The sequence below is a fragment of the Physeter macrocephalus genome, chromosome 17 (genome assembly GCF_002837175.3).
Source record: "Physeter macrocephalus isolate SW-GA chromosome 17, ASM283717v5, whole genome shotgun sequence".
NCBI classification, from domain to species: domain Eukaryota; kingdom Metazoa; phylum Chordata; class Mammalia; order Artiodactyla; family Physeteridae; genus Physeter; species Physeter macrocephalus.
This window is the reverse complement of record NC_041230.1, coordinates 55684671-55704642: the sequence shown is the minus strand read 5'-3', so window position 1 is coordinate 55704642 and position 19972 is coordinate 55684671. Positions and strand designations below refer to the sequence as shown.

General features: G+C 61.7%; 2 protein-coding genes across 2 annotated transcripts in view; one reads left to right on the top strand and one right to left on the bottom strand.

Annotated features, from left to right (window-relative positions):
* Positions 1-336: 336 nt before the first annotated feature.
* Positions 337-7239, top strand: DBNDD1 (dysbindin domain containing 1). The gene is made up of 4 exons (XM_024124808.3): positions 337-367; positions 5928-6074; positions 6238-6378; positions 7082-7239. Exons 1-4 carry the CDS (start codon positions 337-339, stop codon positions 7237-7239), a joined length of 477 nt encoding a protein of 158 aa, XP_023980576.1.
* A 2897-nt stretch (positions 7240-10136) lies between these two features.
* Positions 10137-19972, bottom strand: part of LOC102975338 (AFG3-like protein 1) — a 19842-nt gene continuing 10006 nt past the window's right edge. Inside the window, 13 exon segments of the mRNA XM_055078870.1 lie at positions 10137-10325; positions 10411-10604; positions 10701-10901; positions 11295-11412; positions 12352-12392; positions 12394-12461; positions 15665-15676; positions 15679-15789; positions 16400-16507; positions 17843-17869; positions 17872-17898; positions 17901-17994; positions 18204-18341. Coding sequence (XP_054934845.1) covers positions 10193-10325; positions 10411-10604; positions 10701-10901; positions 11295-11412; positions 12352-12392; positions 12394-12461; positions 15665-15676; positions 15679-15789; positions 16400-16507; positions 17843-17869; positions 17872-17898; positions 17901-17994; positions 18204-18341 — 1272 coding nt within the window. The 3' untranslated portion in view covers positions 10137-10192.

Here is a 19972-nt window from a genome sequence, read left to right as displayed (position 1 = left end):
CGGCCAGGTCGGGGTGGGTCTGCAGGAGGGGGTAGCCTCCGCGTGGGAGGGGTCCTCGGGGGCAGGGGCCGGCAGGGGGCGCGCGCGGGGCGGGGCGGGGCCGCACCTGTGCTGCGGGGCCAGGGAAGGAGAACGGGGTGGGGGGTGGGGGGGAACAGGGCCCCGGAGCAGCTGCGCGCCCCGCCCCGCGGGCTCCTCCCCGCCGCCGCGGCCCCCCGGCTGCTGCCCCAATGCGCTGCGCCGGGAGCCGGGGCCGAGTCGCCGCCGCAGCTGCAGGGGCGCGCGGGCCGGGTGACGACGCCGCCGCGCGCGCCCCTCCCAGGCCCTGCCGGCCGCATGGAGCCCCCGGAGGGCGCCAGCCCGGGAGGTGAGTGCGGCCCCAGCCCCCGGGAGCCCACGAGCTGCGCCTTTCCCCGCAGCGGCTCGCAGCCCCTTCCCCCTGGGCCCACACATCGGCCACGCCCCGGGGCCGTGAAGACCCACAGGCAGCTCCGAGTCCCCCGGCGCCGGGCCGAAGCGGGGGGACCCTAGTGCGCCGCGCCCGGGAAGACGAGCGGGGGCACCGCCCGGAACGGCCCCCGCGCTGGGCGGGGGCCGCACGGACCGCGTCCCCGCCCCCTCGTCCTCCGCGCTCGCGACCCGGGCAGCGGTGCCTGGCGCGCTCCTGAGTGGTTGGCCCAGAGCTTGGTCCTGAGCCCCCTCCCAGCGGAGCCGGGGATCTGGAAGATGGGGCGTGCCAGGGCCAGAGTCGGGATCCAGGTCAGCGAGGCGTGGGGGGGATGCTGCCCTCTTAGCTGCGCGTCTGCTTTGTTCGGCCCAGCCGAGCCTCCCTGGGGGTAGGGCGGGGAGGCCGCGGCCGGGATCCTCGGGGCACCAGGCTGAGATAGGGGCTCGGAGCGGGGGGTGCCCCTGGCTCCGCCTGCGGGGGCTCCCACGCCGGCAGGGGTTGCTGGCTGCCGGGCGAGGCCCGGGAGCTTACACATCTGGGAGGGCAGGTGTGCACGGAGTGACCCCTCCTCACGGCCCCTGCCGGCTGTCGGGACGGTAGAGGTGTACCGGGGGTCTCTCTCCTTGGAGTCTGGCCCTACTCTGGCCCTGGCCCGGTGGGAGGGAAACCTTTCCTAGGACAGGTTCCCAGGAACCTTTCAGGAGGGGTTTCCTGTGCCATCGGCCTCGGAACTTGGATGCAAACTGCCCGGCTCCTCCACCCACCCGGCCAGGCCCCAGATGCACCCGGGGTTTCCTGGAGGTCCCATCCCAGGGAGCCACTCCCTGACCACATAGGGGTCCGCTGGGGGTCCCCTAGCCACGCCAGTGGCCTGCTCTGGAGACCGAAATGCCGGCCCTGGAGGTGTCCTGAAGCAGTGGGTCCACCTACCGCTCTGTCTGCAGGCTGCGCCGGGCAGGTGCATTCCAGACGGCGGTCTAGGGGCCCATGTCACGCTCCCCCCGAGGACCACCACGGGCACTCAGGGGCTAGTGGGTGTGGGTTTTCTTTGTTTTGCCGTTTGTGGGAGGGATCCAGCTTTTTCTTCCCATTGGCCGCACGAGGACCCCGGGGCTTCCCGGTGGCGGCTTTGCGAGGATTTGATGGGGCAGGCTTGGAGAGCAAGGGCTGGGGATGCCGGCAAAGCAGCCAGGCCCCTCTGAGCTCCGTGTCCCCTTCTGTCAGTGGAGACCCCCCCTCGCCTGCAGAGAGGGAGGAGAGGGCAGGCCTGAGGGACGGGAGCTTAATGACCCTTCAGTTTCTGAACGTCACTTACTGGGGCCCCAGAGACCTAACTCATTCAGTGCTCAGACATGTTATTTACCAGGAAGCTCCTCTGTGCAGGCACCGTGCTGGGGCTGGGCCACAGCAGCCACGTCCTGCCCACATGGGGGCGTCACGCGTGGGTAGCTGTGACTGTCATTTTCTGAGTTCGCTGACTTTTTGGAACTTACTCTGGAGAGAGGGGCGCACACACAGTAGAGAGAACAGTATGGTAAAGCCGCCCCCCCCCGCCGCCCCTCACCCCGTGCCACCTGCCGGCTGCTCACCCGCCTGCACCCACCTTCCTTCAGTAGTAATTTGTAGCCAGTCTAGACATATTGTTTCATCCTTAAGTATCTCTGAAATTACCTCTAAAAGATAAGGTTTTTATAATTAAAACAGCATTTTTGCACCTAAACGAATTAACAGTAATTTCTTAATATCAAAGTGCACAGACATGGAGGGGAGAGGATGGGGTGCGCTTCTCGAAGGTGCCTTTGGGAGACCAAGTCTCTAGCCCACCTACCTCCAAGTCTGTCCGGCTGGGAGGGAGAGGCCTGGGCCCTGCCCTGCGGGGGCTGAGCCTAGATGGGGCCCACCCGGCATCCTCAAAATGCCCCACGGAGGAGCGCTGACTCCAGGGACAGGGGCTGGGGAACTGGGGGACGATGCCCGTCCCTCCCTCCCTGCAGCCATGCTGGGTTTTATGCTATTCATTCATTCACTTCATGATTTCACTCATTCGTGTTGGGTACGTGCAGAGCACCTCCTCCATGCTTGGGGCAAAACCCCGGGCGCACAGCAGGGAACTTGAGATTTGGGCCAAGTTCTTGGCACGAATGTGCTGGAAAATAGGTCAGCAGCGTAGCACAGGGTAACACTATCATATCCGTTCATACCAGGCCCTGGGTCCCCAGTTCCAGTCTCCCCACGCGGGTGCTGCTTCCACAGGGCAGGGCAGCAGGCCCCCTGCAGGGGCCACGGGCTTCACTCCCTCCCTGGGGGCTCTGCCAGGCTGCCAGTCCACTGCTGACCCTGGGGCATCAGAGACACCGCTCACCTTTGCCCCGGCCTGGGCAACCCTGGGGTCTGCTGAACCCACCCGGCCTGCGGCTTGGCCGGGCTGCCAAGGACCCCTGCCCTGGTGCCTGCCTGGGTGAGCGGGCACTCCTCTGCTTCACACCCCAGGAAGAGCAGGGGGTCTCACTCGTGGAGAATTTCTCCCTTCTTCCTACAAGGGCTTATCGAGAGGGTGTCAGACAGGCCCAGGTGATCCCGAGCACAGACGCTTAGTGACTCTGGGGTGGGGTCTTGGGCTCATTCATCCAACCAGCATTTACGGTGCACCTGCTGTGCACCGAGCAAAGGTCCTGCTTCCTTCACACCCTTCCAGCCAAAAGATCAGTGTCCTTGATGCCAAAAGTTGCATCTTCTGCTTTTTCTTCCTCCCCCGCACAGCTTTGACACAGGCCAGGACACCAGGATTTACAAAATAAAGACCAGACCACTGCCAAAGGGAGATGAAAAGAATAAAAAAGTAGGCAGAAGGTGACTTTAAGAGTTCCCCGTTACCGTATTCCATTGGCTCTGTGACACCATCGACTAGATGGTTTGCTGTTTCAGGGATGCTGAAATTTGATAAAATGTGCTTCTTACAATGAGTACAAAAGGCCACTGTGCCTGTAGGGGCTGGAGGTCTGTCCCGGGCTGTCTGGGACCCCTGGATCCTAGGATCTATAATGAGGCTATCTGCATACCCAGCCCCCTGACCCAAGTCCGGATGGGGAAGGAGGTCCTGCTTCCTTGCCCTGCCCCCATCTCAGCACCTGCGGACTGCCTCCTTCCCACCTGGACTGCTGCGTCCCATCCCAGAAACATGCAGGTAGAGGCTGTGCCACTGAGCTCGGGACCCTCCCAGCTCACTCAGCAGCCACCGGTGTCCCCTGCCCTCACCCACCCCGGCCATTCCTCAGAGGCAGCCACGCTCCCCTCAGGGCCTTTGATGGTGCTGTCTCCCCAGCTGTCACCCGGCTCCCACCCTCCTCCGGACCTGTCCCCAAAGCGGGACCACAGCCCCCAGGGCTCCCCAGCCCTGCCCCACCTCAAGAGGGCAGGAATCACCTATTCTGTTCATCCGAGTCCTGCGCAGGAAGCTGCCAGATGCACAGGTGAACAGCGCTTTCTTTTCTAGATAAGGTGAGAGAGGGCCTTTATGAGCAGAGACCCCCGCCTCTGCCCCATCTTTTATGCTAAGTCCCCTTCCACCTGGTCAGGGCCTAGCTTCCCTGTGGCCACAAGGTCAGGGTCTCCCGTTTCTCTGCTGGCCGGCAGGCGGTGGCTGAGAGCTCCCGCGCGACAAGCTGACCCCCTCGGTGTTACTGGACAAGACTCACTGCCCCTTCATCGTAGCGGGGTTGTGACATTAGCTGAAAAACATGTGGCTGGAACTCTGCCTGGCACAGAAAACCATGAGCCACTGTCATCCTTCTTGTTATTAACCCAGAGCCACCTGTCCCACTGGGAGGCTCCAGAGAAATGGCAGCACCTAGCCGGAGCCCCCAGCCAGCCAGTCACCCACCACGATGGGACACGTGTGGAAGCAGAGCAGGACACTCCAGGCACGCGTGCGCCCTTGGGGAGGGGGACCCGGGCCGCTGTGCCACCCCGCCTTGAGGAAGCGGAACACTCCTGCAGAGCAAAGGTCCCCGAGGGCTTCCTGGGCCTTCGACCCTCAGCAGGGATTCTGAGGCTCGGGAGAGGTTCCCCAATCACCCCAGCTCCCGTGCCCTCTGGTCGGGAAGGTGTCCTTGCTGGGCTGGGCGGGCCAGGACACCAGGGGGTGTAACCCTACCCTCCAAGGATGCTCAGACACCACGTTCCAAATGCGGCAGCGAGGTGGAAACCAGATCCCCAGTCCAGTGGGCCAGCCCTGGGCCCTGAGCGATGACGCAGCACAGGGCAGAGCCAGGCAGGCCCCGCCAGTCAGCAGGCCCACCTCCCGTCAGCCGTGCTTCCCAGGATCCTAGAAGCCAGGGGCGACCCAGCCAGCTCGGCAGCGCCCACCCAGCCGGGGACCCTCCAGACCCACGCGGCCCGCCAGGCTGCTGGCCACACAGGCCCGCCCCTCACTGGCAGCTGTCGGCACTGGGCCCCCCTGCTGGGCCCCCCCTCGGCAGCTGCTCCTGTGGCTTCGTCCACACCCAGCTCTCGGCGCTGGACCCCTGGGATGGGCGGCCACACTGCTGAGGGAGCGGGAGGGCATTCCTCACTCTTTCCTGAGCACCTGTCAGCTGGGGGTCCCCCAGCTGAGGGCACGTGGGATCTCTGTCGGGGGGCGCTCAGGAGACAGCAGCAGTGGGGACGCCAGGGAGCCGAGGGGTCCTGTCGCCTCGGGGCACGAGCCTGCCAGATGACTGCGACCCCTGGCTGGGCGGGGCAGCGGGCCCTGGAGCACTCCGGAGGCGCGGGTAGGAGGTGTGGACGGAGCAGCGTCTGCCCTGGCGACAGCAAGCCTTCTGTGGGGTGGAGGGCCGCCCCTGAGGGGCACAGCCTCCACCAGGCAGATCCCCAAGGGGCCTCGCCTCTCACCCGACCAAAAATTACATGAAATGAGCCATTACATAAAAACAAGCATTGCACGGAAAAAACCCTGGCGTGACATTCCCAGTCCGGAGGCGTGGTCGGTGGGGAGGGGTTGCTGCGTCCACCGTCCGGGAGTCGCTGTATGTGAGAACGTGTTACGTGGATTCAAACACAACACGGGACAGGCAGGTGAGCCGGGGCCATTCTGGATCAAAGTGCGCCAAAGGGCAAGGAAACGCACAACCGCCCACCCGACCGTAGGGTGGACCAGAAAGTAGAGACGGGGGATAGTACTGGTGTCCTGGGGGCTCCGACAGGACCGGCAAGTGTCCCCGCGAGACCTGTGCTCATTCCTGCTCAAGTAATCAGGGCAAAGGGCCTGGAAAGCAGGGTTACGGGGAAGGGCAGCCTCCTCGGAGAAGCCCTCTGCCCCCTGTCTGGCTTCCTGACCCAAGGTCACCCCTGGCCACTGCGGTCACTGCCCAGAGCCTCAAGGGAGGGCTCGATGGGCCAGGCTCTCAAGCCCTCGCAGCCCGCGCCCTGGGGTGGCGGTGGGAGACCGCAGTCCCCTCGGGTAACGCCTTCTCTGCTGCAGGGGTAGTTAAGGAGGCCGAGGTGCCAAGGGCTGCCCTGGGCACCCCCGTTCCTGGGACGGGGACCAGCAGCCACTCACCTGTGGCCGAGGAGGAGGTGGGCGTCCCAGTACCGGCACCGGGTCTCCTGCAGGTCACGGAGAGGCGGCGTAAGTACAGCCCACCTGTCCCCGCGTGCTCCCTGGGACCAGGGGCGGGTCCCTGGGCCTTGGGTGCGCCCCGGGGAGCAGGCGCCGGGGATGGGTCAGCCCCACCTCGCTCCCACCGCACTGGCCTTCACCTGGCCCCGCTGACACGCCCCTCTGCCCCCAGAGCCCCTGAGCAGCGTCTCCTCCCTGGAGGTGCACTTCGACCTCCTGGACCTCACCGAGCTGACTGACATGTCCGACCAGGAGCTGGCCGAGGTCTTTGCCGACTCAGATGACGAGAACCAGGCCAGCGACTCGCCCGCAGGTGGGGCCGCTGCCGGGCTCTAGAGGGGGTTGCGGGAGGTCCCGGGGCCTCGGGCCACCCGGCACCGCTCCCTGGAGACCCATTTTGGAAAATGATTTCCCTTCTGACGCGTGTTTAAGTGTTTGTCGACACGGCACCATTTCACTCACCATTTCCGCACTTCACACACCTGTCCGCCGGCTCTAAGGGGTTTTCCTACCCCTCCTTAACTTCACTTTTCAAATGCCAACGTAAGGCCACAGCCACGGTCCCACTGAAAGCAGAATTCACTACTCGGGTTTAATCCCAAGTAGGCAGAGCACAAACGGGGGGGGCGGTGTTCACGAGTCCTGGCCCCTCCTCAGCTCAGTTCCCGGGAAGCGCTGGAGCCCGCAGGCCGCAGAAACGGCACGGGAGCCACCGGGGGTATGGGGGCCCAGGGACCGTCCCCCCTCCCGGCTCACTGCCCGTGCAGGCGGCGGCGGGGGGGAACGGGGTGGCACCTGCTCCGGGCCAGGCGGGCGCCTCAGCTGCACGGGGACCCTCCTGGGGGAAAGGCCCTGGCCGGGCTGCACCCAGACCCACGTGTACACATTGCTGGTGCCCAGGGGACCCCAACGTGTGGCCCGACCCCGTGCTGGAGGCACACACGGGCCCAGCCCAGTAGCTGAAGGAGTGACCCGGGACCCCAAGCCAGACTGACCCCAGCCCGTGTTCCCACCAGGCCTACACCCGCTGCCCAGGGCCGGCTGTCTGCGCTCCCCCTCCTGGACACGCACCAGGGCCGAGCAGGACGGCGAGAAGCAGCCCTTCGGCGCCCCTGAGCGGCAGCCTGCCGTTGTGGACACGTTTCTCACCGTGGAGAGGCCCAAGGAGGACTAGGCCGGCTGGCCCGGGGCCGAGGCGGGGCAGGTCCGGGCAGCCGTGGCCCCGTGGACGCTGCCCGCCCCACGTGGCGCCTCCGCATAAGCCCAGCCCAGTGGCCTTACGTCCAGCTCTTCCTGGTCCCTGGATCAGGGACCAGGCCCAGGGATGAGACGAGACTTCTGTCTGTAGGAATGGTGTTCTCACCTGTCACCAGACCCCCGGGTAGGGGTGCGGTGAGCAGGGATCTGCCCGTGAGAGGCGCTCTGCAACCCCCCGGGGGTCTCGGGGTTCCAGTCTTGAACGGCAGTGCCAAGCTCCAGCCCGCGGGACACCCCGCTGCCCTAACCGCCGTGATTCCATCCCCGCGCCCCTCCTGCCGCCCAGGAAGTGTCAGCACCAGAGCCCCCAGACCCTACCACCCTGCTTGTCGTGGCCCCTGCCTGAGAGCCAGACCCACCTCCTGAGCTGGGAGCACCAAATATGTCACGACCGCCTCAGACCGCCGGGCAGGGCAGGGGCAGGCGAGGCGCGCCCTCCCCCCGTCCTTGGCATGACAGGCCCCGCGGCCCACCAGACACTGGCACGCACACGCGTGCAGCAGCCCGAGGGGTGTGGGGACGTGAGGGGACCTGAGCACAGCGCCGGGCCCCCAATTCAGGGGCGCCAGGCTCGGCTGCTCCGGACGCTGCTTACATACTAAGGGACAGAAGCGGCTTCCAGTCAGACAGCGAGTCCAAGAACAGTTTTAAAATACACGTGTACGCTTGCTTTGAGTCCCCAAGGCCAGCTGCCCTGACCCCTTCTCCACCGACTGAAACATTCCTGGGGAAGGAAAACAGACCTGGGCCCAGGCTGGGCCCACTGGGCGTGGCTACAGCACGTCCCGCCAGGAAAAGGGTCACCCTGTGCACCAGGAGGGGCACGTGAGGGGCAGCAACACGGAGGGGTCTTCCAGACACAACCAAGAATTTCACTTAAAAGGGATCCTGTGAGGGCAGCCGCGCCCCCCGCCCCCCAGGTCTTCCCCCCGCCGAGTTCCCATCCTTCTTGCTACGGCTTCTGCAGATCTCATTTCCAAACAGCAGGATTAAAACGGCACCCTGTCCTAAGTCTCGCTGGCCAGTCTCTTCCTTTCCAGCTGACGTGGCAGCTCAGGCGTGCGGGGCCGGGGTGGCTGCTCTAGGGGCCTCCAGGAGCTCCGTGCTCTGGTCCTCCCCCAGCTAAAGCCAGTGGGGGTTCCACCGTGACACACCCTGGGCTCTTATTTGGGTCACGTGCCCTGGCTCTCGAGGCGTTCAAGAAGCGAAGACCCTGCCCCCACAAGCCCAGGCTGGAAGAGGCAGAGGTACTCCCGAGAGGCTCTTCCCAGCCTGGGGCGGGTTTCTGGGAGGCAGCCGCCAGGCAGGGTCCGCCTGTGAGCAGAGGACCAAGGATGAAGCCTGAACCCTGACCGTTCTAACCACCGTGAGATGCAGGCCGCGTGCCCTGGGCCGGGCGGTTCCTCCTGCGGGCCTGAGCCTCCCTAACCCGAGATCCTTGGCCAGGCCTCGGCCCAGGTGGTGCGATGGCCCAGACGGGGTGCGACGTGAAGGGGGCGCTGAGGAGACCGGAGGGGGTGCGGGCACGGGGCAGGCAGGCAGGGGCGCTGTCACCAGGGGAGTGCCCTGGACCCGGGGAGGGGCTGCACCGTCTCCCAAGGAACAGACCCCCAGGCTCGGGACAACGTGGGTCCTTCCTGGGGTCAAGGAGAGCACCCCACCTCCGTCGGAAGGAGCCCCAGGACAGGCCCCTGGAGGACGCCAAGCAGCTCAACACACGGAGGATGAGTGTTCAAGGCTGCGTCACAGGGCGAGCCCCGGAGACCTCAGAAATTCAGCAACACACATTTTACAAACAACACAGTTGAAAGTGTTTGTCCCAAGTTGGAAACGCTCTTTTTGAGGCAAACATACCGAACGGTTTGGAAAATTTCATCCCCGAAGCCCAGCGTGTGGCCACGGCCAGGACAGCAGCAGCGGGCACGCGGGGCGGCGCCCCCGCTGCCGCAGTCAGTCCGCGTCGCCCACCCCAAGGCAGCAGCCGCTGCCACCGTCACAATTCTGACGGCTCCGACGCCCTGGCCGTGTTCGGGGACCCGCGGGGCCATTTCCACTAACCCCGACTTCCCCGGAGGCTGGGCCCTGGCCTCGCTCCAGGACCAACTGCGGAATGGAAGTCTCAGCCCTCGAGCTTAGCTACAACCCCTGGTGGCTGTCCTGCCACGTGGAGCAACCCAGAGCCCCCTCTCCTGGACCCTAACAACACGGGCCACGAGGAACGCAGCTTCCTGGAGACGCACGGCTGGCAAGGCCCCTACCCTGAGAACAGGGGTGGCTCCGCTGGGGTACCCCTCAGGCTCAGACCGCCCCCCAGACACCCCGCCGGTGGAAGTGGTGAGGCCCCCCCTCCTTAAGGACTAACTGGTCTTCACCACCCTAACAGCTACTCGCTTGACGCCTGGCTAGTACTCTCCTGTCCTCAATTCTGAACCTCACCAAACCTTGAGGATTTCTGAACCGGGCCAAAAGCCCCCTCTCCGTCTCTCCCTGGGGCAGGTGAGGTGACCAGCACCGATGTCCCCCCGCTGGGCGGCTGTCCCCAGCAGATGAGCCCACCACCCACCTCGCGGGAGGCCCAAGGGGGTCCTACACACAGGCCGCCAGGGGGCAGGTGAGTTTCGGCCACTGCCCTCCCCTCTGACTCGGGAACAGGGTCCCAGCCCCCGCCTCGGTGGAAGGGCACGTTCTGGGAGCTGGAATCCCCATGGGCTCAGAGGACCCCGACCTGAAAACACCCATTTGTGATTATCACGTGTTTTAATTTGCTCTCTGGAGATTCCGGAGGCTGTTCTCCAGGCAGGGGCGCTAGGCTGGGCTCTCCTGCATGGGGCACTCCATGCCGCCCTCCTCCAGCCCCCGGCGCCAGCCCTTCAGCCCCTCGGGAAAGGACGTGTCCTCCACGAGCTCCTCGTAGGCGGCCTTCTCCGCGAAGGATCGGGGCCCAAGCAGCTCCACCATGTCGGCCCGCTCCAGCACCTCCTTCTCCAGCAGCCGCCCGCCCACCTGCATACCAGGCCACGTCAGGCCGTCTGCTCAGCGCCCTGCAGAGCCCCCGCCCCGCCCCTGGGGACGGGCCGACCCCACTCGCCTTGTCCACCTCTCCCGGCAGCAAGTCAGCAGGTCCAAGGTGCGCGCGTGCGCAGGGCTGACCAGCCGCCAGGCCTCCTGGTCGATGAGCTGGGCCACGGCCTCGCTGCACGGCTTCTCCACCAGTGCCTCGCCAGGCCGGGGGAGGTCGAATGACACCTGGCCCAGCTTCTCGCTCATCCCGAACTGCACAATCTGGGGCAGGCGAGGGGCGGGCGTGAGCCGGGCGGGCGTGAGCCTGGCGGACGGTGCCCTGAGCCCCCTTCCCAGCCCCCGCGGCCACCGCCCTACCTGGGCGTAGGCACTCTGGGTGACCTTCCTCAGGTTGTCCCGGGCCCCCGTGGTGATCTGCCCGAAGAACAGCTGCTCGGCCACCCGGCCACCCAGCACCGCGCACACGCAGTCGAAGAGCTGCTTCCGTGTGTACAGGCACTGCTCCCTGGGCAGGCACTGGGTGTAGCCGAGCCCCTTGCCCCGGGGAATGATGGACGCCTGCCAGAGACGGCAGGCGCGCCCGGACACCCCCAGGGTCCCCGGGCATCCCGGAGGAGGAGAGGAAACCCTGGGCCCCAGCGCTGACAGGTCACCCCAAGGACGAACACAGAAACCCCCTCTGTCCCGCCGTCCCAGGAAGCTGTGGAGGAGCCGTGCCGTCAGGGGAAAGTTTAGAGTGAGGTGAGTTTAACATGGAACCTCCAGGTGTCAGGTGGCCAGCATCCAGACCCCTCCTGGAACCAGCATCCCCCTCTGCCCACCCACCCCTCAGGGAATCTTGTAACAAATTCTAGTCCATTACATCCTCAAAGAGTGAAGAGGGCCGCCACCTGGAAGGCACCGTGCCCACACAGCACCCCCGGGAGGGGAGTGGGCCCTGAACCACACCGCAGACGCGCGGGGGGCTGGGCGCCCCAGGAACCAGCCCACCACCGCGCGGCCAGCCTCACGGTAGGCCGCCGTCATCTTCTCGCTGGGCTGCAGAACCTGCGTCTTCTTCTCGAGACCCGCAAGTCAAGTTCATGGCAAGAGGCAGAGGACAAACGGACGGCTGAGAGGGGGGCGCCAAGGCCCCATTCTGCACTGCGGGCACGCTGGGGGCTGGTCAGGGCCTCCGTCCGCCCAGGACAGACCCGCAGGCTGTCCGCCCCACACACGCCGCTCAGGCCTGCTGGGCGCCTGTCCGCCCGCACCAGACGCCGCACTGCCCTGTGCTCTGCCGAAGCCCCGCCCCACCGCGCAAGCGGCCGGTGCCTTCGGGGGCCCGTTTGCAGCCAAGGGGGTTAGCTACTCTCCGTGGCTTGACTGGCAGTGAGGCCAGACGCAGGGAGACCAGGAGCATTCTCTACGCCGCCTACACCCAGTCGCAGGCAGGGAACAGGGCACAGAGAAGGCACCACGACTCGCGTGACCTCAGCTTCAGGGCTGGTCAGCTCAGCAGCGCCAGCAGGACAGCGTCGAGCAGCTGTGGCGACTGCCTTGGGTTACTGACACTTGTCTGTGCACGCCACACTTCAATAAAACATGAAGCAAAGACAAAGCAGCCCTGCCAACCTGCTGTCTGGAGACGGGCTGGTTCTCACAGCTGTGGGGGCAGGATCATGGAAGGACAGCTGCTGGCCACACGGACACCTCCCTGACCTCCGTCCCCGGGAGGGCACTCGGGAGACCTCTACCCCACGCTGAAGGAAGCACGCAAAACACCTGCCTCTCAGCCACCGGCAGCACCGGAACCTGGGTCTGACACAGCGCCCTGGGGCTTACATCTCTTTGAAATTCTAATGTTGCTCTAGTAAGAGCACGAAAGCTGCTGGCAGATCCCAAGTCCCAGATTGTGGTCTGGAAAACTGTGCACGGCTGCAGCTCACTGAAGTGACGCTGGGGCCCCAGGGCAGGCCTGCTGTGGGTCGGACCTGGACACCGCCCCTCAGCACTGCCCGGCTCAGCTCCGATGACCCTCTCAACCACCTGCTCCAAGCGCTTCTCCCGGAACAAAAGCACTCAGGTGGCGGGCGGCGATCAGGGCCGCTTTGTTGCAAACATTAGAAATATCAGCACCTGACCCGGAAAAGGAGAAACAGTCCCATCAGTGCCCCAGGGCGGACTGTTAGAGGAAAATCTCCAGCAGAGGGACCAGAGCTAAACTAGGCCAAGGACTTGAAGGAAATGGGAACTGCTCTGTCAGTCACCGTTGCTTTCAGCCAGTATTTTGGTTGAACAATTTACTGAGGTATGATTTATTTACCATAAAATCTATCCGTTTTTCTTAAATTTTATTTATTTATTTATTTATTTATTTATTTTTGGCTGTGTTGTGTCTCCATTTCTGTGCAAGGGCTTTCTGTAGTTGCAGCGAGCGGGGGCCACTCTTCATCGCGGCGTGCGGGCCTCTCACTATCGCGGCCTCTCTTGTTGCAGAGCACAGGCTCCAGACGCGCAGGCTCAGTCGTTGTGGCGCACGGGCTTAGTTGCTCCACGGCATGTGGGATCCTCCCAGACCAGGGCTCGAACCCGTGTCCCCTGCATTAGCAGGCAGATTCTCAACCACTGCGCCACCAGGGAGGCCCAAATCTATCCGTTTTTAAGTGTACATTTCAAAGACTTTTAGTAAATTTATCAAGATGTGCGACCACTGCCCTGATCTCATTTCAGACATTTCCATCACAGATGTGACGTACGTGGCTAATTCCTGTACACATGCCCAGCCAACCACCAACCTACTTTCTGTCTCTATGGATTTGCCTCTTCTCAACGTTTCACATAAATGGAATCACACGACGATAGGTGGTCTTTTGTGTGTGCTTCTTTCACTCGACACAGTGTTTTCACATTCATTCGCTATCGTAGCGTGTATTGGTATTTCATTCCTTTCCACAGCTGAATAAGGTTCCATCACATGCACAGCCACCCCGAGGCCTCCACAGGAGACAGCAAACTCCAATGACGCTCAAGTCCCCGATATAACACGGCCAGTACAGCTGGCCCTCTGTACCCACTCTACACACACCTATCCAGTCACGCACCGCTGGACACTGGGGTGGCCTCTACCTCTCGGCTATTATGAACTCCGCTGCTGTGAACATCTGTGTAAAGCCTCTGTGTGAACAAATGTTTCAGTTCTCTTAGATACCGAGGATTGGAACACTGGGGTCATACGGTCACTGTGTTTCACTCTTGAAGAACCGCCAGGCGGCTCCCCGTGGCCACGCCACCTTACATCCCCACCAGCACCCCGCGAGCACGGCCATCTCCCTGCACCCCTGGCAACTCATCCATCTGCCTTTTACGGCCGTCCTGGTGAGCGTGAGGTGATAGCACACTGTGGTTTGGATATGCATTTTCCTAATATCACTGAGCACCTTTTTATGTGCTTTCTGGCCACCTGCATACCTTCTTTGGAAAAATGTTCAAATCCTTTTCCCATTTTTAAATTGGGTTCTTTAAATATTTTGAATTATAAACCCTTACCACAGGCATAATCTCCAAATAGTTTCTTCCATTCTGTGGGCTGTCTTCTCACCACCTCAATAATGTCCCTTGACACACAAAAGATTTTAATTTTGAAAAAGTCTGATTTGTTTTTTCACTTGTTGCTCGTGCTTTAAGAAACCACTGCCAAATCCAAGGTCACGAAGATTTTCTTTTAAGACCTTTATAGTTCTAGCTCCACAGTTTAGGTCTCTTATCCATTTTGACTTGACCGCTGCATGTGGTCTAAGGTCTAGTTTCATCCTTTTGCTTGCGGACACCGTTGTCCCAGCGCATTTGATTGAACAAGCTGTTCTTTCCCCATCACATGGTCTTCACACCCTTGACAAAAACAACTGACCAAGGACTTCCCTGGTGGCACAGTGGTTAAGAATCCACCTGCCAATGCAGGGGACACGGGTTCGAGCCCTGGTCCGGGAAGATCCCACATGCTGCGGAGCAACTAAGCCCGTGCGCCACAGCTACCGAGCCTGCACTCTAGAGCCCGCGAGTCACAACTACTGAGCCCGCGTGCCACAACTACTGAGCCCGCACGCCTAGAGCCTGTGCTCCACAACAAGAGAAGCCCGCGCACTGCAACAGAGAGTAGCGCCTGCTCACCGCAACTAGAGAAAGCCCGTGCGCAACGAAGACCTAATGCAGCCAAAAATAAATGAATAAAATAAATGAAAAAAAACAACAACTGACCGAGATGTACAAGCGCACATCTAGGCTCTCAGTTCTACTCGATTGGTCTACGCCCACCCTTGCGCCAGCAGCCCCGTTCTGTTTACTGGAGCTTTGTAGTTAAGTTCTGTATTAGAGAAGTGTGTCTTCCAGCTCTGCTGTGCTCTGCACAGACTGTGCTGGCTCTTCAGTCCCCTGGCAGCTCCACAGGAAGGTTAGAATCAGTTTTTCCCTTTCCAGCTTTAACAATGTACAAAGGTTCTGTTCCTACACAGCCCCTCCCACCTTCACAGGTTACGTCTTCTTACGTCGCGTGTCCATTAACACAGACATGTCTTTATGGGTTGAAGCACCTGCCCTTTAAATCATAAAGGGAAACCAGAGGAGCTGCAAACCAAAAACAGACAGGATGCCGGCCTTTCCGTTTACCTATGCAGTTGGCTTTCCCAAGGCTATTTCCCCACACAGCTTCAAGTCACTGGCCAGCGCCCTCTCATTTCGGCCCAAAGGACTCCAGCATTTCCTGGAGGGCGGGTTTAAATATAATAAGTTCCCTCAACTTTAAAAAACAATCTAGGAATGCCTTTATTTCTCCTTCCCTATTGAAGAACAGTTTTGCCGGATCCACTGCCTTCTGGCCTCACGGTCTCCAAGAAGAATCGGTTGTTAACCTTACTGAAGACCCGTCCCCACTAGGTGTCCCTTCTGTCTGGTTGGCTTCAACAGTCTCTCGTTATCTCTGACCAACGTGGATTACACTGTATCTCAGTGTGGACGTCTCTGGGTTTATCCCTACTTGGAGTTTATTCAACTTCTTGGACGTGTAGACTCAGGTCTGTCATCCAATTTGGGAAGTGCTGAACCATGACCCCTCCAATGGGCAGCATGCCAAGGGGACGAGGCGTCACTGCACTATGTTCCCGGGGTGGCAGTTCAAATAGGCACAAGCCAGCCTTGGGGCTAATCATCTCTGAGGCCTCCGATATGTCCATCAGACTCAAAAGTTCTAAAGACAAGGGGAGCACATGCCAGGACCAAATGGCACAACCAGACACCACCCACCGACGTCCGGTCCAGACCCGCACAGCCCACCTGGCCACACTCACCTGTGAAGCCTGAGTGAGGGCCGCGAGCTTCCTCGCCAGGGCGTCCTCGCTCAGGCTCTCGTCCAACTTGAGTGGACGCAGGTGGACCGTGAAGATGGACGACCTGCCTCGGATGTCGGGGGCCCAACAGAGGGAGCGGCACTGAGGGCCAGGGCGGGGCCCCCCGCAGCCTCCTCACCGCAAGGGCCCTTCCCTGCGTGGCTGTGCTGCACACCGGGCTGCCCGAGCCAGCCCAGGGAGCTCCCCGCGGCAGAAGCGACCCACAGGTCACGCTCGTTCAGCTCTTCGACACAGCAAAGAACTTCTTGACCGTGGAGCCTCCGGCCCACGCAAACCCATCCCAGGACAGGGACCGAGCACAAGCAAAACTCTGGCTGCCCTGGCAGCAGGGGCTCCGTGCAGGACTCAAGTCCTAAATTCCAGGATCTCCTCACCCATGGAAAGGGCCAGGGTGAACGCTTCTCTCGCTAACAAAAAGTAAAAGCTGAAGGTTCCAAGTCTGTCACCTCGCTCCCACCTGCATGGACTGCAGTGACCTTCCCCCAGCCCCAAGTATACCTGTTCTTCCCAAAGTGGGGGGCACCCATGCACCTCCACCGTTTCACAACACTGTATTAACGGCTTTAGGACCCCAATCAAAATCTCCTCCAAATACACAGCTAAAGATCTAACCAAACTTTTAACCCAAAGGAGGGAAGAGCCAAGCCTCAGCCCCCAGGCAACCAGCACACTCACCAATGTAAATCTGACAGTCGAACCGGCCGGGCCGCGTCAGGGCCAGGTCAAGGATGTCGGGGCCCTTGGTGCCGGCCAGCTCCATGACGCTCGTGGGAGAGCTGAACCCTGGACATGAGAGAAGCAGGTGAGCCCAAGGAGGGTGCCCAGGCAGCAGGAGTCTCTCCTCTTCCCAGGGTTCCTCCCCTGCGCGGCTGGCCCCGTCTTCCCAGGACCCCTGCCACCCACCCCGGAAGCCCCACGCTAGGCCTGCTTCTCCTGCTGGCCCGCAGCCCACTGCACAGGCCGCTCAGTGTGGGGCGGACACTCACGCCCAGGGCTAGCTCGGACCCGTCTCAGGAAGCAACCGGTGGCTCTGGTCCCCGCGGCCCCCAGTGCTCTGACTGAGGCACATGTGCACTGGTGGGTAACCAGACCTTCCTCAGGCCACGGACGCCCATCCTAATTCATTACTGGTCTATTACGGCCAGCCTCTGACACCACGCGGTGAGCTGCAGGGGCCGGGGAGAGCCTCCACCGTCGGGGCCCTGGGTCGCTGCGGAGACCTCCCTCCACCAGGCCCTGGACGGCTTGCTGGGCTCAGGGAGCCCGACTGGAAGGCAGCGGGGTGGCGAGGGCCTGAGCTCACCCAGCACTCATCTGCAGAAAGGCCTGCTCACGGGGGCCCTCGGCCGCCTCTGGGACCTGGGATTCAGGACCGCTCCCTGCTAAGAAGGGCTCCCTGAGCCTCAACTGTGCATGCAGATGTGCGGTTTCTGCGAAGCACCCGCCCTTCCCCCTGGGAGGCTGGGATCGTGGCACACGCTGGACAGAGGCTGCCACGTGACCAGCCCCCGGGGTAAAGCCCACTCCCAAGTGTCACCCAGCCCGCTGCCAGGGAAGTAGCTGCATCCTGCGACTCCAGGGCTCCAGAGGCTGTGGCCGGCTTCCCTGGCCACCAGGCACCTGCTCCCTGTGATTCTGCTGTGTCCTGTCACTGCACTCAACCGTGGTCCTGAATCCGACTAAACATGGAGTCCTCCCGGAGAATCACCAAACCCTGGGTCGTGTCGGGGACCCCAACACAGCTCCTAAGCCAAAGCAAAGACAAGACCTGCCAAAGGTCCAACAAAAGCTTCTCCAAATTTGGAAACTAGTAAGAACACCTAGACGCTTCCCGCGAAGCGTCGGCAGGGCTGCCGGGCTGTCACGCTGAGCTGGGACCTCCCCGAGCAGTGGTCCCCAGGGGGAGACCGGAGAGGGGTCTGGGCAGGAGGCGGGCCGAGTCAGAGGCCAGCGTGGAAGGAGCCTGGGTGTCGGCCCCGCCCCGCGCCGAGCTCTGAGAGCGGCTCCCTCCACCGTGTGTGCCGAGAAGAGCCTTCCTGAAAACAGAGCAAGCGGGGGTCTCGGCCGGGGAGGCCCCGCACAGAGGAAGGCCCCGGGGACGGTCGTGCAGCCGCTCACCGTCCATCTCCGCGAGCAGCCGGCTCGGGGGCTCTCCTGCTCGCTCCGGCCCCCGAGTGCCCACGGCCGCGACTCCTGCCGATCGCATCAACCTCGTCAATGAACAAGACATGGGGAGCGTTTTCTCGGGCCACCGCAAACATGTCACGGACCTGAAACAGGAGTCCACGCAGGGTCTGCTTTGCCATGGTACCCACACAGGACTAAAGAGCTCACCAAGCTGGGCCCTCACCTCTGGAACTCGACCCTCACCTCAGCTGCTCCGCCTGCCCGCCGGGGTCCCCGTGCACATCTGTGCTCTGCACCTGTTGCCAGGGTCCCACGCGAAACCCAGGGCGAGGACAAGGGCGCAGCCGCCGACCCGAGCTGGACTGACGCCCACAAACGTTTCCAGCAACTCGGACCCGTTCACGGTGACGAAGGGCACGCTGGCCTCCCCTGCAGTCGCCTTAGCGAGAAGCGTTCTGCCGGTACCAGGAGGACCAGTGGGCGTGGCTCCCTGAAACAGAAAGGCAATGCCTGCTTCTGCAAGGGCACAGATGGGGCCGAGGAGAAAGGCACGTTCTGCTCAACAGGCGTTTTCTAGGCCTGCGCCACGCGGGTCGGCTGAGGTTTGCTTTTGGTGTGACGCTTTCTGCTTGTAAAATGAACGCACGTTCACCATGAAACGTTCAAACGCTGCAGACGTGGGAAAGCCCCCCACACCCCCAGGCCAGCCGAGCAGGTTATTTCTTCAGGCAACGCTCCCAGGGCAGGGCTCGCTGGATCTCGCCGTCTGACGTTTAATGGTCTTTGCCAAACTGCCCTATGAAACACACCAACTCACAGCAGGACGCACAAGAGCCCACTCCCCAGACCTGGTCCCGTGCTTCTGGCCAGCTCGCCCACCGGCGGCTGTGAAGGCGCCACCTGTGCGAGGTCACTGGCACCTGAGCTTCCTGATCGACAACCTGCCTTTTTCTACGCTTACTTAAGGTTTAAATTCACAACTCACGGCCCAGAAACACAACTCAGCGCTCCTTTCGGGGTTACCATTGCGCCTGGAAATCGAGGGGAGATTTAAACAGGGCTCGTATTGCTCCATTTCTAGTCGAGGGTGGGGGTTAATATCTACTTATTTCAAAGGAGACCCTAAGGTTGTTTTTTTAAGTCTTTAAGGACAAAAATAAAATACGTAAAGGGAGGAGGAGGGAGCCACAAAACCCAAAACCACAAGGCGTCAGGGCCCCACGTCCCCGTGAACGTGGATGTGGATTCACAGAGGGTCTCCTCAAGGCAGGGGCCATGGGACCCAGGGCGCCTTCTGTGCCCCCCACACCCGGCTTTCCAGCCAGCTCTCGCCAGGTGGTCAAAGAGAAGCACAAACCTCCTGCCCGCAAAGCCCCAGCGGCCAGTCGTGCTCTGCTGTTGTTCAGGGCACTCTGCGGGAAGCACGGGGCCACCGGGAAGCTCAGTGCGGTGGGCGCGATCCACCCGAGAGCTCGTAGCCTGGTCCAGGTCCCAGGGAGGCCTCGAGGGACCTGTGAATCTATTCTACGTGAGACGCAAACCTTTCCGGGAAAAGGACTCACAGCTTCGGCCGGGCCCTCAAAAGGTCGACACCCAGAGGCACCCGCAGGTAGACGGAGCGGCCAGAATCACCGAAGCTCCACTTCCTCTGCACAGCACCCCAACCTGCGTCCACACCGCACACCTGTCCCACTACTGGGTCGTGGGCTTCCCAAGAGGCAGCTGCATCTGATCCCAGACCCAGTTACGAGAGTTGTACTTGACGGTTTTTTCTTTTTTTTTTTTGGCCACGCTATGCAGCTTGCAGAATCTTAGTTTCCCAACCAGAGATTGAACCCAGGCCACGGCAAGGAAAGCCCCAAGTCCTAACCACTAGACCGCCACGGAACTCCATGTACTTATTTTAATTATATACTTTGATAATAAGTAACGGTAAAGAAAGTTGTTTCTTCAAAAACAAAGTTGAAGGCTTTAGATAATAAAGTAATAAAGGCAAACTGTTAAAGAAAAGTGCTGTCAAACTGGATGGATAGAAAACTGAAAGAATAAGAAAAAAATCATAAAAATATAAGATCCTGCACTCAGATTGCTTCTACGTTCTCAGTTCTTTTTTTTTTTTTT

Coding starts and splice junctions, on each gene's coding strand:
- DBNDD1 (XM_024124808.3), top strand. CDS start 337: ATGGAGCCCCCGGAGGGCGCCAGCCCGGGAG. Junction 368..5,927: donor GGAGGGCGCCAGCCCGGGAG/GTGAGTGCGGCC, acceptor TCTCTGCTGCAG/GGGTAGTTAAGGAGGCCGAG. Junction 6,075..6,237: donor GCAGGTCACGGAGAGGCGGC/GTAAGTACAGCC, acceptor CTCTGCCCCCAG/AGCCCCTGAGCAGCGTCTCC.